The sequence below is a fragment of the Saimiri boliviensis genome, chromosome 21 (genome assembly GCF_048565385.1).
Source record: "Saimiri boliviensis isolate mSaiBol1 chromosome 21, mSaiBol1.pri, whole genome shotgun sequence".
In the NCBI taxonomy this organism is placed as follows: Eukaryota; Metazoa; Chordata; class Mammalia; order Primates; family Cebidae; genus Saimiri; species Saimiri boliviensis.
In genome coordinates, this window is record NC_133469.1 from 2,095,323 (window position 1) to 2,117,993 (window position 22,671).

At 55.4% G+C, this 22,671-nt stretch overlaps 2 protein-coding genes across 4 annotated transcripts; one reads left to right on the forward strand and one right to left on the reverse strand.

Moving 5' to 3' along the window:
- Positions 1–1,138: 1,138 nt before the first annotated feature.
- On the reverse strand, positions 1,139–20,729 carry MCAT (malonyl-CoA-acyl carrier protein transacylase). Its single transcript, XM_003932935.3, has 6 exons — positions 20,271–20,729; positions 17,810–17,897; positions 15,098–15,315; positions 10,963–11,555; positions 6,469–10,439; positions 1,139–6,298 (listed from the first exon to the last, which is right to left on the reverse strand). Exons 1-4 carry the CDS (start codon positions 20,691–20,693, stop codon positions 11,112–11,114), a joined length of 1,173 nt encoding a protein of 390 aa, XP_003932984.2. The 5' UTR covers positions 20,694–20,729; the 3' UTR covers positions 1,139–6,298; positions 6,469–10,439; positions 10,963–11,111.
- Positions 4,155–7,492, forward strand: BIK (BCL2 interacting killer). Of its 3 annotated transcripts, none has more exons than XM_039463068.2 (4): positions 4,155–4,309; positions 5,721–5,819; positions 6,516–6,642; positions 7,027–7,492. In XM_039463068.2, exons 1-4 carry the CDS (start codon positions 4,155–4,157, stop codon positions 7,111–7,113), a joined length of 468 nt encoding a protein of 155 aa, XP_039319002.1. In that variant the 3' UTR covers positions 7,114–7,492. The 3 variants fall into 3 exon arrangements, with proteins under 3 accessions (XP_039319002.1, XP_039319003.1, XP_039319001.1); XM_039463069.2 differs by having other exon boundaries at positions 6,516–6,606; XM_039463067.2 differs by lacking the exon at positions 7,027–7,492 and having other exon boundaries at positions 6,516–6,801.
- Positions 20,730–22,671: the final 1,942 nt, after the last annotated feature.

Here is a 22,671-nt window from a genome sequence, read left to right on the forward strand (position 1 = left end):
GGTTGCACCCGAGTTGAGCCTGCTCCAAGAGCTTTGCATCACCCCACCCTCATGGTCCAGGACCAGGCTGTGCCAATACAGAAGACTGGACCAGGGTTTTTTTTTTGAGACAGAGTGCAATGGCGTCATCTTGGCTCACTGTGCCCAGCCTCCACCTCCCTGGTTCAGGTGATTATCCTGCCTCAGTCTATCATGTAGCTGGGATTACAGGCATGCACCACCATGCCCAGCTAATTTTTTGTATTTTTAGTAGAGACAGGGTTTCTCCATGTTGGTCAGGCTGGTCTCAAACTCCTGACCAAAGGTGATCCACCTGCCTCCACCTCCCAAAGTGCTGGTATTACAGGCAGGAGCCACTGTGCCCAGCCTAGACTAGGGTTTTCTAGCTGGGCCGACTCAGCTGACCGACCCTGTGACCCCAGAGTGGCCCCTGGCCCTCTTGGTTTGCCTGCCTGTGAAACAGGGAAGTGTCAGATCCTACTTGCTTAGACTGTGGACTGAGTGAGATCCTGAGAGTCTGAGGGTCCCTACCAGGAGCTCAACCCCACCCCCACGATCCTGCAGCCTCGGCCCTCGAACACCTGCTGAGGGCTGTGCAGGACGCATCTCTACTTGCTTGGGCTTTTGAACGACCTGGGAGGGGCCTGGGAGGTAGCTGGCATTTCCTCATCTCTCAGATGAGCCCAATGCAGGCTGCTCCGTTCAGAACCTGCCCTCCTGCCCACTCTGAGCCCTGCAGGTGCCCTCAAGGCTGTGGGTGTGGCGCGTCTTCTGCACACATTAGATTTGCATCCTTACCTCTTAGGGTAAAACAGGGCTTCCGACTGGCTGCTGGTGTTTCCACTGGTGAGTGTGTAGGAGACCACGTGTGGGGTGCAGCCTGGGTGGGGACACATGGCTAGGTGTGTCTTCCTTCACCAAAGAAGGGTTTTACCTACTCATTTGCAAGTTTGCTGGAAAAAAAAAAAAGATAATAAAACCAGTCCAGTTTCCTGGATTGGCAGCTGCAGTGACCTCATGGTGGGTCCTCTGGGAATAGATTGCCTTCATGTCTTCAGTCAACAAATGTATGTCTGCTCTGCCAGGCCTTGGGCTGAGAAGCAGAAGCTGTGAAGAGCAGCAGCTCCTCTCTCAGTGGTTTACTCGTGTCGGGTCATGCCATCCTCACAACGGTCTTGGGCAATAGGTGTTACTGGTACTGCCGTTCTAATTTTTTTTTCCTCTTAGGCAGTTTTGCCCTATGGCACAGGCTGGAGTGCAGTGGTGCGATCTGGGCTCACGGCAACCTCCGCCTCCCAGGTTCAAGCAATTCTCCTGCCTCAGTCCCTCAAGTAGTTGGGACTACAGGCGAGCACCACCATGCCTGGCTGATTTTGTATTTTTAGTGGAGACGGGGTTTCACCACGTTGGCCAGGCTGGTCTCAAACTCCTGACCTCAGGTGATCCACCCACCCCCACCTCCCAAAGTGCTTTGGGGGATGCTGGGACAGGGGATCGAGGTGAGGCTCAGTGCAGCTCACAGCTCAGCTCACAGCGAGCCGAGTTTCCACTGTGGCTCTCACTTTGCAGGGCATGGAGGTAGTCTGGTTTGCACAGAGCAGGAGAGAAAGCCTTTTCTGCAGGGGTAGGGACTGCAGGAAAAGCAAACCAGGGCTGGAGCTGCTTTCTTAGGGAAATGGCTCTTTGCATAGACACCCACGGCAGCCAGCGGTTCTGGACGAAGTTCTTTTTAATGCCACCTTAACACACATACTGCTGGCGATCTATACAACGTTAAAACATCTCACCTGTGAAATTTTTTTTCCTTTTGAGTCAGAATCTAGCTGTGTCACCCAGCCTGGAATGCAGTCACATGATCAGAGTTCACTGTAGCCTCCGCTTCCCGGGTTCAAGCGATTCTCTTGCCTCGGTCTCCCAAGTAGCTGGGACTATGGGCGTGCACCGTGACCAGTGGCTTTTGAGTCAGAGTTTCGCTGTTGTGCCCAGAACGGGAGTGCAATGGCATCAGCTCACCACAACCTCCGCCTCCCGGGTTTAAGCGATTTTCCTGCCTCAGCCTTCTGAGTAGCTGGGATTAGAGGCAGGTACCGTCACACTCGGCTAATTTTGTATTTTTTTTTTCTTGGCAGAGTCTTGCTCTGTCGCCAAGACAAATGCAATGGCACGATCTCCGCTCACTGCAACCTCCTCCTTCTGGGTTCAAGTGATTCTCCTGCCCCAGCCTCCAGAGCAGCTGGGGTTACAGGCACGTGCCACCATGCCCAGCTAATTTTTTGTATTTTTAGTAGAGATGGGGTTTCACCATGTTGGCCAGAATAATCCCAAACTCTTGACCTTGTGATCTGCCCACCTTGGCCTCCCAGTACAGGCGTCAGTACAGGCGTGAGCTACTGAGCCCATCTTAATTTTGTATTTTCAGTAGAGACGGAGTCTCTCCATGTTGGTCAGGCAGGTCTTGAACTCCCGACCTCAGGTGATCGACCCGCCTCAGTCTCCCAGTGCTGGGATTACAGGCATGACCACGCCCGGCCCACCCTCTCCTTTTAATGCTGAAAGCGAGTTATGAGCACACACTGGTGCCTAGGCCTGTGGGTCCTGCCTGCCATCAGTCCCCCCTGGCTTGGGGAATAGGGAGATTTGGAGCTCGGACCCTTCCTGGCTCAATCATGAAGTTCTCCAGGCCTCAGCGTCCTGTTTGAGCAAACAGTTCAGTGAGACAGTGGGAGGGCGGAGCGTTCTATCAGTAGGCATGGGGAATTAAAAATTCATAACACCCAGGGCATTATAGTAAGAAAATAACGAGTTGAAGCACAAAGGTGGTAATGGTTAGTGCCAGCTTCCTCCCAGTGTCCCAGGCTCTGTTCGAGACTACTAAGGAGTTCCTTGTTTCGTCTTCCCAATAGCCCAGGGAGGGGTACTCAGACCATCAAACCCATTTCACAGATGAAGAAACAGACACACTGCTAACTGCCAGAGCTAAGCTTTCAACTAGGCTGTTAGATTCTCATCCTACAGTCATCATCATCATTTCCGAGATCTAAGGCTATTTGGTACCCAGTGGGGTACATTATGGTGAATCAGGTCCCTTCTGCCATCGTGATGAAACACTTACCAATGTGAGAATCTGCAGTGATCATAGTTAGGAAGGCCTTTGGCGTCAAAGAACAGAAAACTCAGTGAATGGTGATGAGGACGGATTTGGGTTCGTTATTCCTAAACACAGTTGGAGGAGGCAGCTCAGCGACACCCTCAGGCCTGGGCACTCTCTGCCTCCCGTCTCTGCTATTCTTGGCCACCTGCTGCAGCTCCATCTTTGGAGGAAGGAGAGCTGAGCTGCCCTGGCTATCTGTCTGCTCCCTGGCATCCAATCCCTGCCTCCAGCCTCTGAGCCCTCATTGACCAGAACTGGGTGACATGGCTGTCACCAGGTACAAGAGATGCTGGGAACCCGGGGGAGAGGAGGACCATGGCTGGCTTACATGGATGAGGATGCAGGGCCTCCCTGAAGAAAAGGGGGGTTTGGGAGCTGAAGACGGATGTGTGATGCCCACACGAGTTTAGGAAAAACACTAGAAGAATTAGCAATGGTCTCTCTGGGAGAGGATTCTGATAATGTCTTTCTCATTTTGCTTCTCTCTGCCTTAAGAGAAACCAGACACCAAAGAACAGGTGTGGTCTTCTGCTAAGTGGTGCAGACCAGCCTGGCCAACATGGCGAAACTCCGTATCTACTAAAAATACAAAAAATTAGCTGGGCGTAGTGGCGTGCGTCTGTAGTCCAAGCTACTCAGGAGGCTGAGGCAGAAGAATTGCTTGAACCCAGGAGGCAGAGATTGCAGTGAGCTGAGATGGTGCCACTGCACTCCAGCCTGGTGACAGAGCAAGAGTCCGTCTCAAAAAAAGAAAAAAAAAAAAGCAAGCAAGGGCCCTTATGAATCAAGTCCCAAGATGCTGGGTGACTTGCCCAGAGGCACACAGCCAGTGTGTAGCAGGATTCATGCCTGTGGGAGCTGGGGTTGGGAGATGTTGATGGTGTTAGCCGATCAAGAGAGAGGGCGAGTAGGGCTATGCAATCCTGGGGGTGATCCTCTGAGCGAGCCCCAGATGGCTCAGTTCTGAGGGGTCCAGTTGTACTCTTTCTGCCCCAGAGGAGAAATGTCTGAAGACAGACCCCTCTCCAGCGACATCTTGATGGAGACTCTCCTGTGTGAGCAGTTTGTGGATCCCCTGACCATGGAGGTTGTCGGTGGGAGTGACCCTGAAGAGGACCCGGACTCTGTGGAGGACCCTTTGGAATGCATGGAGAACAGGTGAAGAAACAGAAGGGGCCCCAGCTCTGCCCCATGCCTGGTATTGACTTCAGGGGTGGGCTGGATGAGGGTGTCTGCAGATGCCTCCCAGGCAGGGCCCCCGAGGACCATGCCCCAGATGTGGGCATGGAGGCTTCTGCCCTGGGAGCAGCTTCACTCTGCTGCCCTAATCCCTGACACCAGCTCAGATCCATGGACAGGCAGCATGTTCACAGTCCCAAAACGGACCCAGGGCCACTGGCTGTCCAAATGGTACAGTGCTGGGGCCTTGCTTGACAGGCCCTTAGCAACCTGCTGAGCACATCAAGGCCTCTTGAAGGTGGCTCTGTTGGCAGAAGGGAGACTAGATTCAGATCAAGAGAGAGTTAGATAAAGCAAGAAAGAATTTGGGCCAGGCTCAGTGGCTTGCACCTGTAATCCCGGCACTTTGGGAGGCCGAGGCGGACAGATCACCTGAGGCTGGGTTCAAGCGATTCTCCTGCCTCAGCCTCCTGAGTAGCTGGGACTATAGGCACACACCACACCCTGCTAATGTTTGTATTTTTAGTAGAGACGGGGTTTGACCATGTTGGCCAGGCTGGTCTCAGTCCACCTGCCTCAGCCTCCTGTGGGCTGACAGGCATGAGCGACTGCGCCCGGCTGTGTTTCAGTCTTTGTGTGGGAGCGGATGTGGTGAGGCGTAGGTGTGTGCCCCCATTCTGGGAGGGGTGGTGCCAGCAGGGCTGGTTTCAAGATTGGGAACCGGGACACAGGTCTTACATAGCCTCACCTCCCACAAAGGAAGGTAAGCTGCAACCCATGTGGGAAGCCAGCGCAGCCACTGTGGGGGGCACGGCGCTCCCCAGACCTGCCTGTTCACCTGTTCCACTGTTTCCGCCAAAGCCTGCAGGTGGGCCTGCCCCAGGATGCTTCAGGGAAGCTCGCAGACCCCCGAGTTCTGCATGTTAGGTCATCCCTGGGTGTTCAGGCGGGCTGCTTTGGGAGACGCACCTGTTCAGTCGGTCGCCCCAGGCACCAGTGCCCTCCCCGCTCCCCGCCCAGGTGGGGCTCAGCCTGTACCACCAGCCCTCCGCCCGCTATGCTAGTGGGCAGACGTGGGGCACAAGACGACCTGGGACAGGCACCCACTCAGGCTGCTCCCTGCTGTCTCTGGCCAGCCCAGCAGGGATCATTTGAAATGGTTTGCGCCTCTGGTGTCTGGGTCCCATGGGACCTCGAGGGTGTCTCTGAAGCCAAGTGGGAGCTGGAGGAGGGAGGCAGGGAGGCCCACCCGCCACCTGCCCCGAATCTGATACCATCTCTCACCCTCCGGGCCACTCTTAGCCGCACACAGTCCACTGGCTGGGTGGGTCCAGGTGCGTTTGGCCTCCGCGGCACGGCCACGCCCGACTCCTGTGTGTGTTCCCCGCAGTGACGCACTGGCCCTGCAGCTGGCCTGCATCGCGGACCAGATGGATGTGAGCCTCAGGGCCCGGAGGCTGGCCCAGCTCTACGAGGTGGCCACGTACAGGTAACCGGCCTGTGCTCTGCCGGGGCCTCTACACCTGAGGAGCCTCTGGGTGGTGGGTGGATGCCCTGGACGCAGCACAGGGCACCGAGGAAGTCCTGGTGGGGACGTGCCCCTGACACTCTGAGGCTGTACTGAAATCCTTTGCTGCTGCCTGCGCCTCCCTTGGGAGCCCCCAGCTCCTGGCCCTGGCCCCTGTGGCCACTTGGCCCTGGCATTCCCGGGCAACAGATAAAGCAGAGCCCAAGGCCCTTTTCACTCTCACCTTCTTATCAAGCCATGATGGTCCATTTCCGCCATGATCTTAAAAGGAGCTGCTACAGGAGCTGGCATCCTAGACCCTGGGGGGCCGGGGCTCTCAGCTGGTCTGGGGCGGGGGGTGGGTAGAACGGTGGGTAGCGACTTGCCAGGGCTCTGTAGAATGGGGCTTTATTTTCCATGTGGCCAGCTCTGGAAGACAGGGCCAGTGGGCTGGCAGGCAGCTGGGGGAGGAAGCAGGAAATCGGAATGAATGTGACCACCAACAGCCCATGCCGAGCGGCCCCCGTGGCTGGGAGCACCCGGGGAAAGGGCCCCGGTGGCTGTGGGGTGGAGGGCGCAGGCCCCTGCTCCCTACATCTGTGATGTCATGTTAAGTACAGGCTGTTGTTACCTGTTGGCTGTGGTAACGGCATTGCCCCCAATCCCGTCTGTCTGTAGCCCGGGTCTCGCTTTCATCCTTGACCGGACCGACATCAGGGATGTTCTTAGCGGTGTCGTGGATGTTTTCGCTGACTTCCAGGAGGACATAGTGAGGCTCTGGAGATCCCTGAGCTCTGGGTCCTGGGTGAGAGCCCTGAGATTCCTGTGCCTGCCTGGCGCTGTGGCCAGAGAGGGCTGTCAGAGCCCCCCTCAGGCGCTGCAGGCCCCTGTGCTCCTGTCACTGCCCCGAGCGCCTTCACCGACTCCTGGCCTGAGCAGGTGCCTCCCTGGGCAGCTTTCCTAGCAGCCTGGTCCCATGCTGCCCGCTGCCCACTGCCCCCACCTGTGTCCACCTGTGTCCCGCAGACTGGCAGCCCCAGGCCACCCTGGCCTTTAGGGCGATATCCTCAGAACCACTTTCCCCATCTCCTGAACTCCTTCTCCGGACCCCTCCGGCTCCTTCCCAGTCCCCACCTCCTTGGGCTTCCCCTTGGCACTCTGCCCTGACTCTTCGGCTTTGCCCCCGCAGGTGTCCGGCAAACAGGCCGTGCTGCTGGCGCTCCTGGCGCTGCTGCTGGCGATGTTCAGCGGGGGTCTGCGCCTGCTGCTCAAGTGAGGCGTCCATGGCTCAGGGCGGGGCTGGCCCCGCCCCTGCGACCACTGCCCTGGAGGTGGGGGCCTGCTGGTGTTGTCTTTTTAACCGTTTTCTTGTGATCCCTTTTTATATTTAAACTCTGAGATAGTGCTGGAACACTGCTGAGGTTTTATACTCAGGTTTTTTTCCTCCAGTTTTTTAAGAGATGAATTCCTGTGGCTCCAAGCTTGTTACCGGTTAACTACGGCCTGTGCCCAGGAAAAGCCATTCACTCCTGCCCCTGCCCGCAGGCAGGCAGCAGGGGGAGTGCCGGTCACACCCCTGTGTCCCGCAGTGCCCAGAATCCACTGGAGTCGATTCTGAGGAGCGGGAGTGCGCAATAAAACGTTGGTTTCCAGCAGTCTCGGGTCCTCTCTAGGGGTTGGCAGTACCAGTGCGGGCTTCCTCTCGCCCCGGAGAGGGCGCGGGCGGGGCCTGGCACTTCTAATCGGGCTCTTCCCTGCCCCTGGGGACCACAAATGCTGTCTTGGTTTGGCCTGATGGCTTGCCTTCTCTCTTGTCCTGGTCTATGACCTGAAATCTACTGTTGGGGACTTTAGTTCCTCGTTAGGCGATGCCTGTCTCTCCCTGCACATACTTCCTGCCAGAGGGGTGCAGGCCTGGCTCCCTTACAGGGAGGGCATGGTGGGAAGGCTGCTGCAAGAGAGGGCGGCCCCCTACTTCGTGGGCTTGGTACCTGCCCTGGGCCTCAGCCTCGTGCCATTTCTGGACCCCACCAGGCCTCCCTCCTGGGACATGGGCTCTTATCTGCCCTCCACCCTAAATGTCGAAGCTGGGCCGGGCCAGCCACCATCCTGCAGCCTCCAACCCTCCTGGACCCTCTGCAGCCTCATCTTCCCAGCCAGGCCCTTTCTGTTCCCTGCCTATCCCCAGAGCTAGTCCAGGAGATGCAGCTGTTCCACACCCCCAGGGGGGCTGGGCAGACCCTGCATCCTGCTCCAGTGTCCTCCGACCCTCCAGACCAAAGGGCAGCCTCACTAGGCCGCCTTACTTTTGTCTTTCTCACCCCAAGTTCTGGCCCTTGGCAGCCTTTTTTTTAAAAGATGGGGTTTCGCCATATTGGTCAGGCTGGTCTCGAACTCCTGACCTCAGGTGATCCGCCCACCTCAGCCTCCCAAAGTGCTGGGATTACAGGCGTGAGCCACCACGCGCGGCTTTTTTTTTTTTTTTTTTTTTTTTTTTTGAGACGGAGTTTCGCTCTTGTTACCCAGGCTGGAGTGCAATGGCGCGATCTCGGCTCACCGCAACCTCCGACTCCTGGGCTCAGGCAATTCTCCTGCCTCAGCCTCCTGAGTAGCTGGGATTACAGGCACGCGCCACCACGACCAGCTAGTTTTTTGTATTTTTAGTAGAGACGGGGTTTCACCATGTTGACCAGGATGGTCTCGATCTCTCGACCTCGTGATCCACCCACCTCGGCCTCCCAAAGTGCTGGGATTACAGGCTTGAGCCACCGCGCCCGGCGTTTTTTTTTTTTTTTTAAAAGACCACACTGCAGATGGTCTTGGACATTCCACCCAGCCATGGACCCTTTTCCACCCCGATCAGCCCACTGACCAAAGGCCACTAGAAACACATGCAGTGAAAACACTGGGCTTCAAAGCTTCCGCAGACGAGTCATGGGGCTGAGCTGTGGCCTTGCCACATGCTACCTGCACTCTATGGGTATGGGGTGCTCTCTCCCCACTTCTACATCTGCTGCTTCACCCAGGTCTCCTAGACCCACACTCAGGCTTTCCACCTCCCACCTGCCCCTGAGCCCACACCACCATCTGGCAGTGCCTACTGGGTGAGCAGAGGTGCGAGAGGGTCTGCTCACCTCTGCACCACCCTTACCTCGCATCTGGGGTTCTGACAAAGTGAGGAGAGGCTGATCAGGGTCTGCTCACCTCTGCACCACCCTTACCTCGCATCTGGGGTTCTGACAAAGTGAAGAGAGGCTGATCACTGGCTCATTTTATATTTTTGTAGAGATGGGATCTCACTGTCCTGGGAAGGGAGGGCCCCGATGCCATGCAGGCCTAGAGAAACAGGCACGGTTCTCCTAGGACACGAGGCCCAGAGATGTGGTGGCAGTCAGTTTTCACCAAGGGCTGGGCCAGTGTGCTGGGACCAAAGCCACCCACTGGCACTTCCCTAAAGGGGCAGGAGCCTGCCAAGTTCCCACCAAGGAACAAGATGTAGGACTCTGCGTGGCTCACCCCACGACTCTGGGCTCTTGACTCCGACTCCCCTTGTCTGCCCATGCCTGCCCCTCTGTAAGGATTGTCCAAAGGAGCAGGGGTAGAGTAGCGGGGAGCGCTGCCTGCCCTCACCTGTGGGGCAACCCCCGCACTACAGGTGACACTGACAGCTTTCCGGGGTCTTGGTTAAGGCTGCACCATACGCTCTTGGCCGTCTCTTCTCCCTTCCTAGTCGTGGATCTGCTAGTACCACCCCAGGACGCGAGGACAAGGCAGTGCCCAGAGAGCAAGCAGTAAGGCCTGCTGTTCCCGACCCCTCGGAAAGCAGACCCCTCCCTTATTTGGGATTTTGTTCCTGGGAGCTGAACATGACCCTACAACACCATCCTGCCCGCAGCACTGCCAAAGAACCTGGACGTGGAGGGTCTGGGTCTCCCGAGGCTGCCACTGCTTGAAGCTCTCAGGGAAAGGGCTTCAAACAGGCTCAGTACTCAAAATAAGCATTTCTTTGTGCAATAAAGATTTGAGAGGTAGTTCTTTTCAAAGAACTATCACACTTCAAGTGACATGCATGCAGGCCACAGTGGGAATCAGCGTGTCCACTTCTGTTGGTGTTTTAACCCAGGGCTTCATGGAGACGGGTAGGGTGTTTGGGGGTCACAGGGTCACAATGCCTGGAAGTGCTGCTGGCGTGTCATGGCCCAGCACCAGGACAGCTGGGCTCTGACTATCCAACAATGGATAGTCCTGCAGAACGAAACAGGGTTCTGCCCAAAGGCCAGCAGGGCGCTTCGGAGAAACGTCACAGGACGAACAGTGAGAAACCCTGTAACTTTTGAGACAAGAGTCTTGCTCTGTCGCCCAGGCTGGAGTGTAGTGGCGTGATTTTGGCTCACGACAACCTCTGCTTCCTGGATTCATGCAATTGTCCTACCTCCGCCTCCTGAGGAGCTGGGACTACAGGTGCCTGCCACTGTGCCCGACTGATTGCTTGTCTCATATTTGATGTTCATGTAGGAGCTGCTCCGTCCAAGGACGGGGCATGGAGTCGGGCGTCAGGTCCGAGGCAGGTATGCGCTGTGCTCCCTCTGGCACCCCGCAGACCTGCAGTAACCACAGTCCTATGGTCCCAACCCTGGGACCAGAGCCTCAGCCGCCCTCCCTTCCTGGCACTCCCCGCACCCTGCCCCTCACTCAAGGACCCTTCTACCACCGCAGCCCACTCACACTCTGGCACACAGCAGGCACTCAGTATGTTTGTCTTGGGTACGTCAACAAATATGGGACTGTCTTCCAGATGTCAAGTGAGGGGTGAACAAAAGTGCCAAGGCCAACTGGGTTCTAAAACCTTTTAGACTTGTGACAAAGAAGCCCTGGGCGGGGGGGTGGTGGAGGGGCTCCCCTGGCACTGGCCAGACCTGAGTCCCCACCAGGACGTTCCCAGTACCTGGAGGGCAGGGCAGGGCAGGGGCTGGCATGAGGCTGCAGCACCCTCCCCTCCCCGCCCCGCTGAGTGGGCACACCCACCCATGGTGCAGGGCTGGCAGCCCTGTGGCATCCTTCCCAACATCCAAAGATTTTTTTCCAAGGGGGAGAAATGGACTGGGTCATGTAAAGAAATACTCACTTAGGGCTTTTTATGCGGCCTCCAAAGCACGTTGTAAACAATCCCTTTCACTCAGAAGAGGAGCCGCTAGGAAGGGAAGGTGTGGTGGGCACAGCTCATAGCCTCTTCTCGGGAGGGCACAGGGGTTCATCCGTTTGAGTCCCCCATGGTCATCTTGGGGACTCCTCGGGGTCCGGGTCCACGTGTTCGAGGGTCTGCAGCACGTCCACGGGGCTGTAGGACTTCCAGGCCTGCAAGTTACAGCTCTTGAGGATGGCTCCCAGCTGCTGCCCGGGGCCCACTTCGAAAGTTCTGGGGAACTCGCTGCCCTTTTTCCTTTCGTATATGGCGTGCATCGTCTGCTCCCACTTCACTGGGGAGACCACCTGCTGGGCCAGCAGCTTCTGGATGTGCGTGGGATGCCCGTATCTGTGCCCGTCGACGTTGGAGTAGACGGACACCAGAGGCTTCTTAACGTCGATCGCCTTTAAAACTTGCGTCAGGGGCTCCACGGCTGGCTCCATCAGGCGGGTGTGGAAGCCGCCGCTCACCGGCAGCATCCTGGTGCGTCTGAAACGATACTTAGGGGAATTCTTCCGGAGAAACTGCAGTGCCTGGGGAAAGAAGGTTTCAGCTGCACAAATCGTAGGGAGAAACACAGTGGCAGAAGTCGCCACTGGCGCTCTCCCGGCCCTGCGTATCTGGCACACTCATCCCTCACAGCTGGACTTGGATCTAACCCTGCAAACCCTGAGTGGGGACCCTGACCCACTTTTGGTTCCCGTTAAAATTACTTGTACAGGCCGGGCGCGGTGGCTCACGCCTGTCATCCCAGCACTTCGGGAGGCCGAGGCGGGTGGATCACGAGGTCAAGAGATCGAGACCATCCTGGTCAACATGGTGAAACCCCGTCTCTACTAAAAACACAAAAAATTAGCTGGGCATGGTGGCGCGTGCCTGTAATCCCAGCTACTCAGGAGGCTGAGGCAGGAGAATTGCCTGAACCCAGGAGGCGGAGGTTGCGGTGAGCCGAGATCGCGCCATTGCACTCCAGCCTGGGTAACAAGAGCGAAACTCCATCTCAAAAAAAAAAAAAAAAAAAAAAAATTACTTGTACAGCCGACGTCCCAGAAATCTGCCTTTGGGGATCTGACCATTCAATGGCCAAACTGGGAGGCTGACCACAGAGACCCACAGCTGTGAAACACGGAAATGTGGCCTGTCTGTCCCAGCACCATCCCCTGGCACTTCACTTCACATCCGTGAATCTCTTCTGTCCCATCCCTCAAAGAAAGCACAGTTCCATCTACCTCACAACGTTGTCGGGAAGAGCAAACGCCGTAAGGCACGCGACAGGGTCTGATAAAGGAAAAGCCCCAAGAAGTGTGAGCGCTCGGTGAGAATTCTATCGCAACTTGCAGAATTCTGACAAGCCTGTTTGCTTTTTATTCCTTAATCTTCAAGCCCCCATTTCATAATGCAGGGTCTGGGTTGTTGCCACCTTCATCTGGGGTTTCTCTAGAGAAGGAAAGAGTTCTGTTGTTGATGCCAAAAACCTTCTAATGGGCTTCTGAGCTCAGAAAGGGGCCTCGGGCTAGCCAACAGCTCCAAACCCTTACATCAGTTAGCAAACAACAGAATTTGCAAAGGTCTTTAAAACAGAAGATACTCTTTTAATTTCTACTTTTTCTTTTTGAGAGTGAGCTCTGTCACCCAGGCTGGAGTACAAAGGTATGATCTTGGCTCACTGCAACCTCTGCCTCCCAGGTTCAAGCAGTTCTCCTGCCTCAGTCTCCCGGGTAGCTGGGACTATAAGTGTGCAGCACCACTCCCGGCTACGTTTTAGTAGATGGGGTTTCACCATGTTGACAGGCTGCTCTTGAACTCCTGGCCTCCAGTGATCCACCCACTTTAGTCTGTTCCCTAGAGGCTGCTCCCATAGCTTGAGTCCTGGGCTGGTGAGCACAGACTAGGAATGGGACCTGCACTTCCGGGCCGTGACCTCTGAGGTGTGGGCTGCTTGTCACTGCAGCAGAAGCTGGCTCCTGCTGACTGGCCTGTGCGTCCCTTCCACCATCACCCTCGACACAGCTCCATCCCACGGAGGGCTGCGCCACAGGAGCTGGGATCCTTTGGTCTGGGCCTTCTGGACTCTATAGACCAAGCCCTTCCTCCACACCCAGACTGTCTGAGTGACTGGCAGGTATGGGGATGGCTACTCCATGGCACTTCTTGGGGCTTTCCATGTAAGGTCTCTGGACTCTGGTTCAACAGTGAGCCCTCTCAAGTCCTAGGTTAGGGCCACAGGGGTCAAGGTCTCCACTGCAGGGGCTGGTCCTCGGCCCAGGCGCAGTGGCTCACGACTACAGTCCCATGGTGAAACCCCATCTCTACTAAAAATACAAAAAAATTAGCTGGGTGTGGTGGTGCGCATCTGCAGTTCCAGCTACTTGGGAGGCTGAGGCAGGAGAATCACTTGAACCCAGGAGGTGGAGGTTAGTGAGCCAAGATCGTGCCGCTGCACTCCAGCCCGGAAAACAAAGAAAGACCCTGTCTCAAAAAAAAAAAGTGCCGGCCGGGCGCGGTGGCTCAAGCCTGTAATCCCAGCACTTTGGGAGGCCAAGGCGGGTGGATCATGAGGTCAAGAGATCGAGACCATCCTGGTCAACACGGTGAAACCCCGTCTCTGCTAAAAATACAAAAAATTAGCTGGGCATGGTGGCGCGTGCCTGTAATCCCAGCTACTCAGGAGGCTGAGGCAGGAGAATTGCTTGAACCCAGGAGACGGAGGTTGCGGTGAGCCGAGATCGCGCCATTGCACTGCAGCCTGGGTAACAAGAGCGAAACTCCGTCTCAAAAAAAGATGCCGAAAGGACAAGCCTAGCAGTTGTCACCCAGACTGGGCACCTGTGCGGGAGCCTGCTGGGGAGGCTCCTGCCCCGACTTCGAGGTCCTTCCTGAGCTAAAGGGAGTGTGTCACCAGCTCCAAGACCGAGCTGGGGCCACCGCAGCCGCCCTGCCCACCATCTCAGAACAGTCCCGAGAGGTTCCTGCCGGCTCTCACTGCTTCAGAGGAGGCAGACGACGGTGCCTGGCATTCGGTGAGTCCTCAGAGGGGAAGAGGAGCCAGGCATGGTCAAGTGGCAGCAACAGACTCTGGAGTGAGACTCGGGATCCAGTTCTGCCTCTACCATGTCCAAGCACTCTCCGCCTCAGCACCTTTGTGTGGAAAGTGTGAGAATGCCTTCCTTGGCCGGGTGCGGTGGCTCGCGCTTGTAATCCCAGCTACTCGGGAGGCTGAGGCAGAGAACTGATGGAACCCAGGAGGCGGAGGATGCAGTGACACTGTACTCCAGCAGCCTGGGTGACAAAGCAAGACTGTCTCAAAAAAAAAAAAAAAAGAAATATCTGAGCCTGGCAGCAGCCCCTGGTACGGGTTCCAATCTGCACGCACTCAGCACCCCCGGCCGGGCACTCAGGACCCGCTGCTCTCTCCCTAGGGGCTCCCGCCGCCCTGCTCGGGACGCCCCTGCTGGCGAACGCGTGCTCTCCCTCCAGCTGCCGCCGTCTCGGTGGCTCCAAGGCCCATCATTGGTCAGCCAGACCCTCCCCTGCCCCTCGGCCTGGAGTCATACTTTCATAGGGGCTCTTCCTTTGATGGCGGGAACGCTGGCTAAGCCGTCTGTGCATCCCCAGTGCTTGATACACGTTTGGGGAAGCAGTAAATGGAAGGAAAGACGGTGGAAAGGAAACGAACACCAGTGTAAAAACAGACACCTAAAAAAAGCAAGGCAGGCGGAGCGATCGGCAGAAAACAGCTCTGTTCTCTAAGGAAGCAACCAGACCAGAGGCTCCTCAGAAGCCCAGAAGGTACTACAGGGGGGCCTGGAGATCACGTGGCCCCGCCCCTTGACTTTAGACACGGGCTGGCTGGTTTGTTCCAGACCCCGGCCTACACACGGTGGAGCCGGGCGGCACTCTGGGTCCTGCCTGCTTTGTGGCGCTCACTCTACCTCACTGCTCTGGCCCCCAAATACTTCCTAAAGACCAGGCCGGACAGACCACCTGCCACACTGCCGGGTCTCCCCACTGTGGAGCAGTTCCAACCCGCCGTACTGGACTGGGGTCTGTAAAGGCGGCTCCCATCAACACCCACCTCCAGGTGTCCTGAAATCACCCTGCAATCTGGAAAGAGGTAGCTGGACACTTCACAAACAGGGTTCTCTATGCCTAAGGACTTGCAGTGTTCCCGGGCTTCCAAACAGGCGAGGCTGAACTTGGACTCCGGCTGGCCGAGGACAGACAGCATCCCACTGGGGACGGCATCTGAAGCTTCCTGCATGGCCTCAGCCCGGATTTTCACCGCATACAAACCTGTCCAGAGAGAAGCGCATTTGGAAAAATGAGGGCACAGAATGAAGGCGAAAAGGCCAGGCCTGAGAAACAAAGCCCAACCTCCACTCACAATTCTGCACATCTCTACCAACCACACAGCGTTCATCACCAAAAGCACACTGCTGTACTTGGCACGATACAAACGAACCCAAGGAGCTTCCTGCCCTAAAGCTGGTTTGGTGGAGGACAGCGGTGCTCCGTGGTGTCCAGAGATGTTTTCTGGTTGTTACGACTCAAAGTGCCACTGAGTGGGCAGAGACCAGAGAGGATGTCCGACACACTGCAGTGCACAGGACAGCCTCCTTTTCCCCCACAAAACAAATGACCTGGCCCAACAGCAACACTATTAAACAAAACCATTGTGCCACTATCAAGAAACTCTGGTGAAAGGTACAGAGGCACAGAGTGGGAACCATGTTGCCTTAGCCAAGTCACAACCTCCTTGAGGTTCTGTTTTTCTTTGTTTTGGAGACGGAGTCTCGCTCTGATGCCCAGGCTGACATCGCTCCAGATGAAATACTTATTTACTCTTTAATTCGGTGAAAATCTACTGAGCACACACTATCCATGGCAGGTGCTGCAGGTAGGCGAGAGCACAGGATCGGGGGTGAGAGTCCAGCAAGCAGATGTCATGCAATTACAAAAATAAGGGAAATCCTTAATCAATTCTTCAAGCTTAAAATGGAATCGCAGTGAAGTCCTGTCCTCATGGGCCAACGTCATCTCTATCCTCTGCCTCCTGTGTTCAAGCGATTCTCCGGCTTCAGCCTCCCGAGTAGCTGGGATTACAGGCACCTAGTGGCGAGCTATGACCGCACCAGTGCAGTGCAGCTGGGGTGGCAGAGCAAGATACTGTCTCAAGAAAAACCCCTCAAAATTGTAAATACGCTATAATTCCACACTTTTCTCTTTTTGAGACAGAGTTTAACTCTGTTGCCCGGGCTAGAGTGCAGTGGCGTGATCTTGGCTCACTGCAACCTCTGCCGCCTTGCACAATCAAATGATTCTTGTGCCCCAGCCTCCTGAGTAGCTAAGATTATAGGCGCCCACCCACCCACTATGCCCGGGTGATTTTTGTATTTTTAGTAGAGACGAGGTTTCACCATGTTGGCCAGGCTGGTCTCAAATTCCTGCCTTAGGTGATCCACCCACCTCAGCCTCCCAAAGTGCTGGGCTGGGATAACAGGCGTGAGCCGCCACACCAGGCCCAATTCTACACATTATGCACACGTAAGATGATACGTGCAATTAAAATTGTTTCATAAAATGTGAAAGTATGAAACTTTCCTTAATAATGATATAATGCTTCAAAAAAAAAAAGCACTGTGGTGAAATTCACTTAAAATATAATTAACCACTTTAATATGCAGAATTCAGTGGTATTTGGGGTATTCATAATGTTGTGCAACCGCCACCTGTCTAGTTTCAAACACTCCACGTCCACTATGGAAGCACCCTCCACTCCTCCCTCTCCAGTCCCAGTAACCTCATGTTTCTATACTAGATTTTTTTTTTTTTTTTTTTCATTTTAGACAGGGTCTCGCTGTCACTCATGCTGCAGTGCAGTGGCACAATCACAGCTCACTGCAGCCTCAGACTCGGGCTCAAGTGATCTTCCGACCTCAGCCTCCTGACTAGCTGGAGTTACAGGTGCATGCCACCAGGCCCAGTCGATTTTGTGTGTGTGTGACAGGGTCTCACTCTGCTGCCCAGGCTGGAATGCAGTGACAGGATCACAGCTCACTGCAGCCTTGACCTCCTGGGTTCAGGTAATCCTCCCACCTCATCCTCCTGAGCACTGCGGCTGGGACTACAGCTGCACACCACCATGCCTGGCTGATTTTGTATTTTTGTTAGAGATGGGGTTTTTACCATGTTGCCCAGGCTGGTCTCAAACTCCTGGGCTCAAGCATCCATCTGCCTCTGCCTCTCAAAGCGCTGAGATTACAGGTTTTTTACCCAACCTGATTTTTGTTTTTTTGGGGGGCAGAGATGAGGGTCTCACTAGGTGGCCCAAGATGGTGTGGCACTCCTGGCCTCAAGTGATCCTCCTGCCTTGGCCTCCCAAAGCACTGGCATTACAGACATGAGCCATGGTTCCTGCGCAGCAAAATTCTTAAGAAGTAAAACTAACATCGCTCCAGATGAAATACTTTACATTTTAATTCAGTGAAAATCTACTGAGCACGCACTATCCATGGCAGGTGCTGCAGGTAGGCGAGAGCACAGGATCGGGGGTGAGAGTCCAGCAAGCAGATGTCATGAGATTACAAAAACAAGGGAAATCCTTAATGAATTCTTCAGGCTTAAAATGGAATCACAGTGAAGTCCTGTCTTCATGGGCCAATGTCATACCTATCCATGTGCTCCCTTCCCAACACCCAAGTGGGTCCAATATCATTTTTGGCAATGTCCCACGCACCTGAAGTGCCTGAGACCACAGCGCTGTACAAAACCAAACGCCTTTGTGTACCTTCAGAAAATTCCATGGCTCCGGCAAAGACCAGGGCTGCAAATTCTCCCACACTGAATCCAGCAGCAGCTACACAGTTCTCAATCACCTGGGATGACAGACACAGAATGTGAGGCCTCATTCTCCTGGGGACCCCAGTTCCAGGGGCTCTGCACCTGACCGCGGCCAGGGCGTTCAGCATCTTAGTGAGCCAGGTTCTGCAGGCTTGGTGCACCGGCCGGAAGAGACCTTGACTATCACGCAGAAGTGACCTTGACTATCACTGAGTCCTGCCCTGTATTTAGGAGGAGTTTCCTGGTAAGTTACAGCCCAGTCAACTCCGCCCGTGGTCACACTGACACCAACCCAGGGCTCTGGATTCCTTTGCTGTGACCCTACAGCAGGCTCTCGGGCCACATGGTTGTGCAGAAGTTAAGAGCGTGACTTTTTTTTTTAATTGAGATGGAGTTTTGCTTGTCGCCCAGGCTGGAGTGCAATGGCACCATCTCAGCTCACTGCGACCTACGCCTCCTGGGTTCAAGCAGTTCTCCTGCCTCGGCATCTGGAGTAGCTGGGATTACAGGCATCCACCACCAAGCCTGGCTAATTTTTGTACTTTTAGTAGAGACCGGGTTTCACCACGTTGGCCAGGCTGCACTCGAACTCCTGACCTCTAGTGATCCACCCACCTCGGCCTCCCGGAGTGCTGGGATTCCAGGCGTGAGCCACCTCGCCTGCAACCTCCACTTTCCTGGTTCAAGCAATTTCCCTGCCTCAGCCTCCCAAGCAGCTGGGGATCCAGGCACATGCCACCATGCCCAGCTTTGTTTGTTTGTATTTTTAGTAGAGATGAGTTTCACCATGTTGGCCAGATTGGTCTTGAACTCCTGCCCTCAGGCAATCCACCTACCTCCCAAAGAGCTGGGATTACAGGTTTGAGCCATGGTGCCTGGCCAACTAATTCTTTTTAATATCTCTGAGTCTACATTCCTCAACCATCAAATAACAGTATTAACCTCACAAGGTGGTTGTGGAGGTGAAATAGGGTAAAGGATCTCAAGGGCTAAACATTTACCGTCTTATTAAATATTAATAGTAATCAATCCACCACCTTCGAGTGAAGTGACATTCTCAAGTCATCTCAATGTTCCTTCATTTATGCTGGTGCAGTGACTCACGCCTGTAAGCCCAGCACTTTGGGAGGCCGAGGCGGATGAACCTGGGAGATGGAGGCTGCAGTGAGCCCACATCACACCACTGCACTCCAGCCTAGGCAACAAGAGCAAAACTCCATTTCAAAAAAAAAAAAAGAAAGAACAACGTTAGGCTGGTGTGGTGGCTCCCGAATGTAACCCCAGCACTTTGGGAGGCTGAGGCAGGCAGATCACTTGAGGTCAGGAGTTTGAGACCAGCCTGGGCAACAAGGAGAAACCCTAGCTCTACTGAAAATACAAAATTCGGCCAGGCATGGTGGCTCATGCCTGTAATACCAGCACTTTGGGAGGCTGAGGCAGGTGGATCACCTGAGGTCGGGAGTTCAAGAGCAGCCTGGGCAACATGGTGAAACCCTGTCGCTACTAAAAATACAAAAATTGCCAGACACGGTGGCTCATGCCTGTAATCCCAGCACTTTGGGAGGCTCAGGTGGGTGGATTACCTGAGGTCAGGAGTTCGAGACCAGCCTGACCAATATGGTGAAACCCCGTCTTAAAAATAAAAATAAAAAAATTAGCAGGCGTCGTGGCAGACACCTGTAATCCCAGGTATTTGGGAGGCTGAAGCAAGAGAATCGCTTGAACCCAAGAGGCGGAGGTTGCAGTGAGCTGAGATTGAGCCACTGCATGCCAACCAAGGTGACTGAGACTGTCTCAAAAAAAAAAAAAAAAAACCCACAAAAACAAAATTCGCTGGGCATGTGGCCCACACCTGTAAGCTCTGCTACTCAGGAGGCTGAGGCACGATTATCACTTGGGCCCAGGAGGCAGAGTCTGCAGTGAGCCGAGAAGGCTGTGCCACTGCACTCCAGCCTGGGTGACACAGCAAAACTCCCATCTCAAAAAAAAAAAAAAAGAAAGAAAAAAGAAAAAAAATTAATCCTTTAAAAACTATGTATTAATGCATTCAATGATGTAAAATCATTTAAAACCACAAACTGGCCCTCCTCTCCCACATCCCCTTTACTGCTATTTCTTTCTGCAACATTTACCATCTTTTACAGAGCATCTAATTCACCTAGTTACTGCATCTAGTGCTTATTTTCTGTATCCCTAAGACGTCACCTACCCCAGGGCAGGGATCGCTGTTTTGCCGACGGCGCCTCCAACACCGCCCGGCATAAACGGGAACTTTCTGAAACTCAGTGGGATGAGTGAGATGCGGGAGCCGCGGCCGGCAGGCGGAAGCCCCCGGCGGGTCCAGCCTGGCGCTGAGGGCTCCGGCGGAGCCCACCGTCCCCCTCCCGCCCCGGGGGCCCGGGCCTCACCGAGGGCTGCAGGTGATGCAGTTTCTCGACCGCGGCCAGCGATGCCACGAAGATGGCGGGCTGGCAGTGCACGGTGCGGTCCAAGTCCTCCTGCGGCCCGTGGAGGCTCAGCTCCAGCAGGTCGTAGCCCAGCACGCGGCGGGCGGCGGCGTAGAGCTCGCGGACGCGCGGGTAGCCGAGCAGACCGCGGCCCATGCCCACCACCTGGCTGCCCTGGCCCGGGAAGAGCAGCACGGAGTACCGGCCCGGCGTCCGGCGCTCCGCGGCCGCCGACGGCGCCTCCGCCCCCGCCCCGGCCGCGTCTCGCAGCAGCTCCGCCACACCCTGGGCGCCCGGCGGAGGCGGCGGGAAGCCGGAGGCGCCACGGCAGCGGCCGGGCCCCGAGCGCCGGGCCCACGCGGCCCGCACGAACCGCGCGCTCATGGTCGGACGCCGGCGCGCGCGCGTTCCCGTGGCGACCGAGGCCCGACTGCGCCGGCGCGGCCGACGTGGGCCGTGACGCATTTCCCGCCGGGGCGCCCGGGGCGCGGAGAGAAAGGTTCCGCGGGGCTCGGAGGGCCTTCCGGCTGCGCCCGGGGACCGGACGGGGGAGGGGAACCACGTGTTTCCTTCAGCATCGACAGCCGGGAACGGGGCACGGGGCCCGCCAGACGGGCCTTCAACGCACCTTTATGGGATAAATAACGCAACGCGATGTGCTATTTACGCTTTCCACCTGGCGCGGGAAGAGCACTTGAAACCGCCACTTTTTTTTTTTTTTTTTTTTTTTTTTGAGACGGAGTCTCACTCTTGTCGCCCAGGATGGAGTGCGGTGGTCGCTGTGCTCGCTGCGACCGCTGCCTTCGAGGTTCAAGCGACTCTCCTGCCTCTGCCTCTCCGGTAGCTGGGATGACAGGCGCCCGCCCCCACGCCCAGCTAGTTTTTGTATTTTTAGTGGAGATGGGTTTCACCATGTTGGCCAGACTGGTCTTGAACTCGTGACCTCAGGCGATCCACCTGCCCTCAGCCTCCCAAAGTGCTGGGATGACAGGCGTGAGCCACGGTGCCCGGCCGGAAACCGCATTTCTTGCATATGGTTCTCTGAACGGCAGGAGTTGCCAGCTGCCAGCTATGCAAGATTACAGCTCTCTTTTATGATGTTTCCTATAAACCACACAGTGCCTGGCACATAATAAGCATCCGGTAGATCTTCCTGCCATTGAACAAAGCCCTGAGTATGTTTCAAATATTGGCTTATGTAATTCCTCACAGCAACGCTGTGACGGATAGTTGCTATTTTTTTTTTTTTTCCTGAGACGGAGTTTCGCTCTTGTTACCCAGGCTGGAGTGCAATGGCGCGATCTCGGCTCACCGCAACCTCCGCCTCCTGGGTTCAGGCAATTCTCCTGCCTCAGCCTCCTGAGTAGCTGGGATTACAGGCACACGCCACCATGCCCAGCTAATGTTTTGTATTTTTAGTAGAGACGGGGTTTCACCATATTGACCAGGATGGTCTCGATCTCTCGACCTTGTGATCCACCCGCCTCGGCCTCCCAAAGTGCTGGGATGACAGGCTTGAGCCACCGCGCCCAGCCGATAGTTGCTATTATTATTCTTAATATAGAGTGACAAAGGCTCAGAGATTGAGTGACAGGTGGTTAGGGACAGAATGGGGGTTGGAAATTGGGGTTATCTAATTTTAATCTAAAAGCAACCCAAGAGACGCAGGCTTGGGCAGGCACGGTGGCTCATGGCTGTAGTTCCAGCACTTTGGGAGGCTGAGGCAGACGGATCATTTGAGGTCAGAAGTTTAAGACCAGCCTGGCCAACACGGAGAAACCCTGTCTCTACTAAAATACAAAAATTAGTTGGATGTGGTGGTGGGTGCCTATAGTCCCAGCTACTGGGGAGGCTGAGGCAGGAGAATCACTTGAACCCAGGCAGCAGAGGGTGCAGTGAGCCGAGATCATGCCACTGCACTCCAGCCTGGGCAACAGACTGAGTCTCTGTCTCAAAAAAAAAAAAAAAGGCCAGGCAAGGTGGTTCACGTCTGTAATCTCAGCACTTTGGGAGGCCAAGGCAGGTGCATCATGAGATCAGGAGTTCGAGATCAGCCTGGCCAACGTGGTGAAACCCCATCCCTACTAAAAAATATAAGAATTTGGCCAGGCGCAGTGGCTCACACCTGTATTCCCAGCACTTTGGGAGGCTGAGGCAGGTGGATCACAAGGTCAGGAGTTCAAGACCAGCCTGGCCAAGACGGTGAAACCCCGTCTCTACTAAAATACAAAAATTAGTCAGGCGTGATGGCACATGCCTGTAATCCCAGCTACTTAGGAGGCTGAGGGAGATAATCACTTGAACTCAGGAGGCAGAGGTTTCGGTGAGCCGAGACAGCACCTCTGCACTCCAGCCTGGGCAA